The sequence below is a fragment of the Trachymyrmex septentrionalis genome, unplaced genomic scaffold, assembly GCF_001594115.1.
Source record: "Trachymyrmex septentrionalis isolate Tsep2-gDNA-1 unplaced genomic scaffold, Tsep1.0 scaffold190, whole genome shotgun sequence".
Classification (NCBI taxonomy): Eukaryota; Metazoa; Arthropoda; class Insecta; order Hymenoptera; family Formicidae; genus Trachymyrmex; species Trachymyrmex septentrionalis.
Genome location: NW_017305072.1, coordinates 1,215,489 through 1,225,147, shown reverse-complemented (window position 1 = coordinate 1,225,147; position 9,659 = coordinate 1,215,489). Strand labels below are relative to the sequence as shown.

The following is a 9,659-nucleotide window of genomic DNA, read 5'->3' as shown; positions in this document are numbered from 1 at the left end:
TATATATATACAATATATATATACAATATATCCAATTTTATTTACAAAACTAAAAAAAAATTAATATAGGATGTTTCTTACAAAAATTAATAAAACATTTAATTTATGATATTGAAAAAAAAGAAATACTGAAAGGGTTAAAATATGACCGCTTTTGTTCTTTAAAAAGAGAACTTTTTTGCCTACAAAAAGAACTTTTGCTCTATATAGAGGAGTATATCTCCTCAAAGTAACAAGCATACAAAGCTTCATATTTCTCAATTAGGACTGGCAACAGATTATCAAGGGAATAAGAATATCTTTGGATATCAGGATACGTAACTAAATGTGATGAATTGTATGATACATTGTTACTTCGCGAGTATAATAGATTTATTAAATCGTGTACAACGAATAACAATAAATTACTTCTAACATTAAACGTTATACAACGTTGATTTTCCCTTTCTTATCAATAAAATATGCATTTTTACACTTTCTTAAGTTCTTTTTGCATTTAATATATTTGACATTTAGTCACAAAGTATCCAATAGAAAAAGAATGTTCTATTAATACATAACTTATATAATAATATTATAATTATGTCATACACATATATTTATTTCAATATTTAATATCCCCTAGGACCCCTAAATCGCCGTCTACCATCAATCTGTGGGAAAGTAAAGAAAAAAAGTAAAACTATATTAGATATAACATACATATTTCATATATGATTTCTCTGGAGCAAAGGTGTATATCTTCTTTCCTCAATATTTAGAAATTATTATGCTAATCCATTTATACTTACTATAGAATGTTTACATTCAAAGAATGTTCTCTGTAAAGCAAAACATTCATCAGGAACTGTGCTAGCCCGTGATTTGAGGCATTCTTTAGGGGTGCGTTTGTACTGTCAAAGAAACGACGTTTTTTTTAAACAAGAGGAAGAAAAGTGTGCTTTTATATATTTTTTAAATATATAAATACGTCTGACTAATTTGAAAACTAGAAATGGAAGTTTTAAATATGATCAAATCATATTAATGTATCATCGATATTTACTAAAAAAATTATAAAAAATTATAACCAAAAAAATAGAAAGAATAGAGACAAATATTTTGAGGTACAATATTCCAGACTAATTTGGCAATTGGAATTGGCAACTTTAGATATAATTGAATCTATACTGATAGAAAGAATAAAGATACAAATATTTTGAGATACAATATTCTAGACTAATTTGACAATTGGAATTGGCAACTTTAGATATAATTGAATCTATACTGATAGACATAAAATTGATCGATTACTTGAAAAATATAAAAAATTTTTCAAGTCAAAAATGGAAAGAATAAAGACAAAATATATTATTTTTCGCAAAACTAAGTATGCATACGTATAAAAAAATATGCCGCTGAGTTGTAGCGGCATTAGCGGTATATAGGTTATGGCGGTTTCGCGCTCACTTACGATTTTACAACAATCGCTTTGAAGCAAACACATTTTAAGATCAGCGCGAATGTTCGCGCATCGAGATTTATCTTTCAACGTTTCACCCTCTTCAAATCGCATCATCTTGAATAACACTTGATTCTTACAATTGCTAAAGACGCATCGTTCACTCCACGCTCATGCCTCCCGCAATATGCCTAACCTAACCTAACTCGATTCGATACAATTTATACAAGCTCCCACAGCTTGCTAAATACACGTCATTCCTCATTTGTCACCTGTAACAACATTTTTCCTGAATATTCATGCATGTGCGAACAAACGTTTTCGTTGAAGGGTAAACTTATTCTAAGCATGATCGCATTATGCCGCAAAAATTAATGAATTCGACGTTCGAGGAACAGAAAAGTGTTAGGTAATTTTCAAGGTTATTTGATTATCCGATTACAATTTTGTCGCATCGTTATTTATATAAACTTCTTGCAACATACGAACAAGTAACATTACGTGTACAATAAATTTATAAATATAATCAATTGCAGTCAATAGTGTTTACGGAAACTGTGTACTTTTTAAGAAATGTAGAAAATGAATCAGTATTATAAATGGAAAATCTCTTTAATTATAAATAAAAATACATTTTTTAATAATAAAATAAACTCTCAGGCAGACGATTCATCTGCGTGGAAGAGAAAGTTCCCCGTATTATGTGTTTTTACATTCGGATGATGAAGGTAGCACAGATGAGGATAACATCTCTTTACAAACTATCAAACGACCTACATTATGTCGAAAAATTCAGGTGATCAATGTGCAAATAAAACCTGAAGATACTCTGCAAGCATTAGCTCTTCGATACAGATGTACAGTGAGTAGGAAAACGTGATATGTACTTGGCATAAAGATATGCAATCATAGGCTGTTTTATTTTTATCTGAACGTCATGATTTATATTTCTTTTTCTTTTCATGTTGGAGAGAAAAATGAACTGTATAAGGAATTCAAATAAAAAGAACAAATCTGATATCTTTATATTTCCTTTTATTTAAGCATTGCATAATTTTAGACGTATGTCGTATGAGTAGGAAAATGTGACAAGTCATAAAGAATATCATAAAGATATGCAATCAGACCTGTCCTTTTTTAGCTGAATTTCATGATTTGTCTTTCCTCTTTTTCTTTTTTACATTAGAGAGAAAAGTGAATTATGTAAGTTCAATTAAAAAAGACAGCTCTCATATCTTTATGTTTACTTTTAGTCATATAATATGCATTGCATAATTTTTTACATACAGTAAGAAAACGTGTATGTATACGTGGCATAAAGATATGCAATCATATCTTTATGCTTATTTGTATTCATAATATGCATTGCATAATTTTAGATATCTGAATTGAAAAGAATTAATAAAATCGACAAAGAGAATGAAATATATGCTAAGCCTTATATTAAGGTTCCGGTACAACCATTCTCTATTTTAACTGAGACGTCATATGAAAGTCAAGGCAATAATGCTGTCACCATATCTGAGCAATGCCAAGAGGAAGTACCTGCAACAACGGATGAACAATTGATAGACTTAAGCGTCACATCGACGAGCACGGAGTCCTCAAACGGAAACACGGAAATTAATACAATCATACTGAATTCAGTGTGTGAACCTCTATCGTCCTACAACAGCGCCAACACTCCTGAAATTTCTCACACAGAGCATGATGCATTACTTGATGATGTTGAGAATACAGAAATAGTTGAATCCTGTGAAACAAATATGTTCAAATGTTCGGGCGATAATTGGGGATTGTCCTGGACACAATTGCTCGTATTCTCATTACTATTAAGTTTTGCAGGGCCTATAATATACATACTTTATATAGCGGAATATTCAGCTAAAACAAATATAACTGTAAGTAACTGATATTTTGTGTAAATATATAAGAAAGTCATAGGATAAGAATATATGTTTTGCATATAGATGTACCTACAATTTCCAAGTAAAATAAAAAACTGAATTTCCATTGATTTTCTAATCATCATAAATGTAATTATTCTCTTACATATTATATAGATTTAAAAAAACGATTTGTCAGTGTTTTATTAGCAATTGAAACTATAAATTTAATATCTATATCAAAAATATATTTTCTTATCCTATTTTTATATCATAACAGTTCAAAGTCTCAGAACTGTCCTTTGTATTGAGTGAGATTTTTTTATAGCTATAACTACCTATTAATGAAATTGATAAATTCTAATATTTAGTAATAAGATCAAAATTATATTATTTTTCATGTAGAAAAGTTATTAAGTTGTCATACTATACCAAACATAATTGTGATAAATTTGTGACAAAATTAATTTAATAAGAATGATTAAAACTATTAATAGAAAATAGTATAGAAAAAAAACTGAATACATAAGAAATATTTAGATAAATATTGGTGCCTTTATAACTGGAACTCTCTATTGTTGATCTGTAAAATCTAAATACTATAAAATAAATTTATCATACTTTTATGATTGGAAATATTTAAATTATTTAATATTGCAGATTAACTCAATAATACATATTATTATATGAAATTAGTTTTTTATGCAACAACTATTATCTTTATTATAAACTTTGACACAAATATCACATGTCTTCTTTTTAAAAATTAAATATTTTAATAATTTACGATACAACGATATATATGCCAAAATACTTGTAATTATTTTTATATGTTAATACTTGTTAAAAAATGCTGAAATATATTTTTAAACTAAGTGATATATGTTGTTACTTAATTCCACATTTTATCATATGCAATATGTATAAGTAATTAAAAAAATTAATTTTTTTATTATTGGACTTCCTATAATTGGGAATATATATAACATAAATTCAGTTAGATATGCAAATTATTTAAAAAAAAATGCTCATTCACATAATATGTATTGAAGGAATGATATATGAAAAACATATGCTATTAGTATTTTTATAGAAATTTTATTTTTGTCATTTTGCCAGATTTCGAATATGAGAATTATAATACAGAATTGTGTAATCACATTTTGCAATTTTTTCCTTACCTCATCCTTGAAATCTGCCAAAAATGTTCTGTAATTAAAACAAAAATATATGAGGTATGTTATATAAATATTACATTCATATAAAAAAATTTATTTTTAAGATTGATATTTCATGTGTTGTATAAGGCTTTTTAAATCTGTTGATTAGTTGCAAAACAGAGAGGTCTCGGATCTTTCCTTGTTGCAGTCAATCAACAGATTTGAAATTTTTGTCGTACCGACACACAAAATGTTATGCATCGGTCTTAACCTTAAAATCTTAAAATTCAACCAATAGGGCTGCCAATCCTAATTAGATGTAATTGAAATCTATATTCCTATCACTGGCTGAATTTTAGGATTTTAGGACTGAAGCATAAACCAGGCATTAAGCTTGAAAACAAGAAGCTTTAAAAACTTGAATGCAAAAATATTCAGAAAGTATACGACATTCCTCAATATATCTTCAGAAGACCGTCGTGTTTTCATCATTTAAATTAAATTGTAATGGAATTATATTAACCCTTAGTGCACACCTTAGTTTTTGCCACTACACACGGTGGGTCTTTCACGTCTTGGATTAATTTCATCACTTTTATAAGTATATAAAAATTATTAAGTAATTTTTACGTATATTTTGACATCTTTAAAAAGTTGTATAATATTTTTACAAAATTGTATATTTATAATAAATAATTGTATATAAATTACGTACAATTGTTGTATATAAAAAGAAATGTGCAGGACAAATGATCCAAAGGTGTATTAAGGGTTAACAATAGTAATATAAATTACAAATAATGAATATTACAAACCATTGCTGTAAGATGTTTAGAATTTCTTGAAACTTTTCTTTGATCCTGTTCCTTTCGATACCTTCAATACATTAAATCTTACTGTCTTGCTTAAAGGTCTGCATTCTCCAATGGTGACTACATCACCAATTTCTACATCTCTGGAATATAACAAAGTTCGTAAATATGAATGCTAAATTAATTACTCATTTTTCTTTAAACATTATTTTGTAACTCAGATATATAATGATCATCAAAACATCTCAGTAGACCATCGTGTAAATTATCATCATATAAAAGTGAAAATAAAAAAATTTTAATAAATAGAAAAAAATTATTTTATTGCCTATGTACCTGAAACAAGGACTGAGATGGACACTCATATTACGATGACGCTTCTCGAACCGATTGTACTTCCTAATGTAATGCAAATAATCCCTGCGAATAACTATAGTACGTTGCATTTTCATCTTTTGTACAACGCCAGTAAGAATACGTCCTCTAATCGATACATTGCCAGTGAATGGGCATTTCTTATCAATATAGGTTCCCTCAAGAGCCTGCAAAGATTAAACCAGCAAAATATATAAGGTATCTTATATATCCTTTACCAATAAGATATAGATGTAAAAACATTCAGAAAATATAGACTCTTCAAAATATCTTCAGAAGACCATCGTGATGTTATCATCATATTTATATTATCAATTAATATTTTGGTCATATCTACCAATGTAATAAAAATAATCTACAATAATGGTATTATAATAAAAATAATTATAAAATTATGATATGTATTAAACAATCTATAGTTATTTAAATCTTAATCAACTCTATTTCTAATTCGATACACTTTAGCCCAATGAATTATATCCTAATTAAATAATATTATAGAATAGATCTGTTTTTATAGCTAAATTAAATACATTTTTGGAATCTAAAGCAAAATAGATACATATAATATTTGATGAAAGCGAGAAAGAAAGTTCTAGTACAATCTAGCAGAGAAATAAAAACAGATTAAATCTTTGTACATTCAACAATTTACATCTCATACAAAAGATGAGTTTTTAATTCATTGATCAATTGCTTTATGCACAAATATAATTTTACTCCATAAAAGTAGCATTTATAATTGATCAGTCGAATTAAAAAACTCACCTGTACTCACTGCGTTAGGCTGCTTTCCTTTTAGGAGACACAAACGTTGTTCTAATTTCCTTGGCATTCAATGAATAATAAAGATAAAGCAGTACTTAAATCAAATATATCTCCTAAAAGGAAAGCAATCTTAATCAATATGCTTCTTATATATGAATGTGAAATAAATTAATAATAAATGAAATACATCTGTTCTAAGATTCTCAACCAAAATCATCATATCAGAACAATAAACATCAGAGCAAGACAGATTTACACTTACTTCGCGAGGAGTTTTGAAACCGAGTCCGACATTGCGGCTGTATCTCATAGGCTTCCTGCGCTTTGGGCCCAGACCTTTCTTACGGTTAAGAAAGATCGTGGGCTGTTTCTGAAACGCGCGTTCGCTCTATAACAAATAAAATTGTATGGATTACATGTCATTTTTACTTCTCCATGTCCGAATCTTTGCACGCGTGGACGACCACGTGCTACGCCGACAAACTATAACTACTTGAACGTATCTCGATCTACGATCTACGGTCTTACTTGATAAACTACTTTTATCAGCTAACGCTAATCATGACGAGGGTATATTTTCACAAAATAATGTTGTATGTGTAAACGAGGAAATTGATTTATTTACGATCGCGGCGTCGAACACGTACCTGATCAGCCATCTTGTTCGTCTGAAAGAGCGACGAAAACCGGAAGAACGCACTATGACAATTGGCATGGTGAAAAGACGCATGATGTAAAGGCCATGCGCATAATAAAAGGAATAAAGGTGCCTTTTCATGCTGACATTTTCAGCGTTAAAATAGGTCACGTGATCAAAATTGACGCTTGACATTTGTCAATTTCTATCACGCGACTTATTTGACGCCGAAAATAAGCGTCGAGCGTCGGCATGAAAAGGCACCTTAAGGGCTGTGCTCCAAAATTTACTGTCAGTGCTAAAAATGTATAGTACACACACCGACATAATAGTATCTCGTCGGTAGTACAGTATGACGTAGGCCAGTATTCATAGTCGGTTCTTATTTTGAGATCGTCTTAAGTATTGTCTTAAGATGCTAATACGGCCCTCTGATTGGCTTATGACATCTTAAGACTGTACTTAAGCAACCTTAAATGAATCGACTGTGAGTACTAATCGTAGACTGTAGATTTTCAGCGCTGCCAGTGAATTTAGAAACACAGCCAAAGAATTAGAAGCTCCGCACAATAAAAGGAACAGAAGACAAAGAACAGAGAATAAGAATTTCAACCTATCAGAAATCATATATTGTGGAATATATAGTTTCTGATAGGTTGAAATTCTTATTCTCTGTTCTGTTCCATGTTTCTTTTATTGTGCGGAGTTCCTTATGCCCGTTTCCATTAATATAGAGTAACTTTAATCTCAGTTTAACTTACTCTTCGTTTTTTTCTAGTTTTAAAGATTAGAAAAAGATAAAGAGTAAGTTGACTCGAATTTAAAGTAAATCTACATTGGTGAAAATGAGCATTAGAGTATCAATCACTTTTTTTCTAGAGCGAAAACGTGAAAAGTGAAAATTTTTATATACACAGAAAGGTTATAACACTTTTTTCGATGGGTTTTGGAATGCAGCTTGATCACCAAACCCGATTGGTTCTTATTTATAGATCCATAAGTAAGAACCAATCATTCAAAAAGCAAGCTGCGTTCGAAATCCGTCGAAGAAAAAGTGTGCAATTTTTCTGTGACATTGTTATATGTATGAACATAGCATCTGTAGTTATGAAACTGGCCAATCACAGTCGTTCCATTTTTTTGAGAAACAGCTATGATTGGCCATTTTCATAACTACGGTTATTAAATCAGATTAAGTGTGCCGTGTAGCAGAGGTCATATACACACATTATATAACCGATCATAGAAAGGTTGCAACATATTTTTTTCCATGGGTTTCGGAATTGGTTCTTATTCATAAATCCATAAATAAGAACCAATCGCTTGATGAGTACATGAGCTGCATTCCAAAATCCATCGAAAAAAAGTATTGCCATATTTCTGTTACCGGCTGTAGTACAAAAAATTTTCACTTTTCCGCCCTAGGGAAAAAGTTACATGATCGATAACTAGGAATAAAGAATAAACGATTTCAACTTATCAGAAAGCGAATACATTGGAATACGATTTTTGATAAGTTGAAATTATTAAACCTATTCTTACAATTGTATAAGCGTAGTTGTAAAGATTGTCTGATGACCACGATGCTAAAAATCGGTCCGAGATCACGACAGAGAATGAATTAACAAATCACATTTGAAAAATTTGGTCACATTGCCAAAGCGATTAGTCAATTCTTTTTTCATCCGAGATCTCGAACCGATTTCTACACACCAATGTCTCATACAAATATATGTTTTATTGTTAATTATGCAATTGCAAAACATGTATAAGATTTATATTTTTTTTTCTAAAAGTAAATACATAGTATATATGTACACTATTTTTTTGAATAAAATTATATTATTTTTTATATAATATGATATACTGTTCTAATTATATACTTTTCTAATTAATTTTCTGCATATAAAAGTATTAAAGTTATCATAGAATCAGTGGTTCATAAGAAGTAATCATGATAAAAATATAATTAGAGAGAGAATAGGCGCTTATAGAGGTGTGCTAATATTCAAAATATCTCTTAATATTACAAAATTAACAAATTTTATTAAAAGATCGAGAAATAAAAGTCAATTCTAATTGATACTAACATTTTGATATTAATATTTTTCTCTATATAGCGTCTATTTTTTTTTAGTTCTATTTCTATCATTATTATTGTATTTTTAAATATAGGAAATCTTATTACTTTATTAATTTTGTAACACAGATTAATTTTTGATTTGTAAGAGATATAAAAAATTATTTTTTATGTCTAGTATAAATATATAATATATATGTATACTAAATCGATGCCGACAATGTGGAACTCGATGAAGAACATGGGGTGTCAATACAAATATCTATTTTTATTTATTAGATACATGATGATACCAATTTGATGATTCCATACAGAAAGCTAAACATGTATATTGTAATTTTGACATAAAGATCACAATTTATACTTTTATATTAAAAGATGCGTGTTACATAAATTTGTTTATATTTTTAAAGAAAAAAGCGTTTTCATTCATATAGTCCAATAATATGTACGAATTTTTGTCAAGTATATCTTATAATAAACTTTTAACTGATAACAAA

At 28.9% G+C, this 9,659-nt stretch overlaps 3 protein-coding genes across 3 annotated transcripts; 1 reads left to right on the top strand and 2 right to left on the bottom strand.

The window, feature by feature from the left end:
- Nucleotides 1-584: 584 nt before the first annotated feature.
- Nucleotides 585-1,652, bottom strand: LOC108747055 (cytochrome c oxidase assembly factor 5). The gene is made up of 3 exons (XM_018484292.1): nt 1,454-1,652; nt 792-893; nt 585-653 (listed from the first exon to the last, which is right to left on the bottom strand). Exons 1-3 carry the CDS (start codon nt 1,556-1,558, stop codon nt 612-614), a joined length of 249 nt encoding a protein of 82 aa, XP_018339794.1. The 5' UTR covers nt 1,559-1,652; the 3' UTR covers nt 585-611.
- Nucleotides 1,653-1,778: 126 nt separating this feature from the next.
- LOC108747054 (lysM and putative peptidoglycan-binding domain-containing protein 3) lies at nt 1,779-3,354 on the top strand. The gene is made up of 3 exons (XM_018484291.1): nt 1,779-1,850; nt 2,102-2,303; nt 2,821-3,354. Exons 1-3 carry the CDS (start codon nt 1,801-1,803, stop codon nt 3,352-3,354), a joined length of 786 nt encoding a protein of 261 aa, XP_018339793.1. The 5' UTR covers nt 1,779-1,800.
- Nucleotides 3,355-4,503: 1,149 nt separating this feature from the next.
- LOC108747051 (40S ribosomal protein S11) lies at nt 4,504-7,171 on the bottom strand. The gene is made up of 5 exons (XM_018484288.1): nt 7,090-7,171; nt 6,705-6,830; nt 5,636-5,841; nt 5,303-5,442; nt 4,504-4,536 (listed from the first exon to the last, which is right to left on the bottom strand). Exons 1-4 carry the CDS (start codon nt 7,099-7,101, stop codon nt 5,319-5,321), a joined length of 468 nt encoding a protein of 155 aa, XP_018339790.1. The 5' UTR covers nt 7,102-7,171; the 3' UTR covers nt 4,504-4,536; nt 5,303-5,318.
- Between the last annotated feature and the right edge of the window lie 2,488 nt (nt 7,172-9,659).

Excerpts from the sequence above, each read along its gene's own strand:
- LOC108747055 (XM_018484292.1), bottom strand. The coding sequence starts at position 1,558 with ATGATGCGATTTGAAGAGGGTGAAACGTTGAAAGATAAATCTCGATGC. Across the intron at positions 894-1,453 it reads AAAGCGATTGTTGTAAAATC|TACAAACGCACCCCTAAAGA; the intron begins GTAAGTGAGCGC and ends TTTCTTTGACAG. Across the intron at positions 654-791 it reads TTGAATGTAAACATTCTATA|ATTGATGGTAGACGGCGATT; the intron begins GTAAGTATAAAT and ends ACTTTCCCACAG.
- LOC108747054 (XM_018484291.1), top strand. The coding sequence starts at position 1,801 with ATGCCGCAAAAATTAATGAATTCGACGTTCGAGGAACAGAAAAGTGTT. Across the intron at positions 1,851-2,101 it reads GAGGAACAGAAAAGTGTTAG|GCAGACGATTCATCTGCGTG; the intron begins GTAATTTTCAAG and ends ATAAACTCTCAG. Across the intron at positions 2,304-2,820 it reads CTCTTCGATACAGATGTACA|ATATCTGAATTGAAAAGAAT; the intron begins GTGAGTAGGAAA and ends GCATAATTTTAG.
- LOC108747051 (XM_018484288.1), bottom strand. Across the intron at positions 5,842-6,704 it reads GTTTCAAAACTCCTCGCGAA|GCTCTTGAGGGAACCTATAT; the intron begins GTAAGTGTAAAT and ends TAATCTTTGCAG. Across the intron at positions 5,443-5,635 it reads CATCTCAGTCCTTGTTTCAG|AGATGTAGAAATTGGTGATG; the intron begins GTACATAGGCAA and ends GTTATATTCCAG.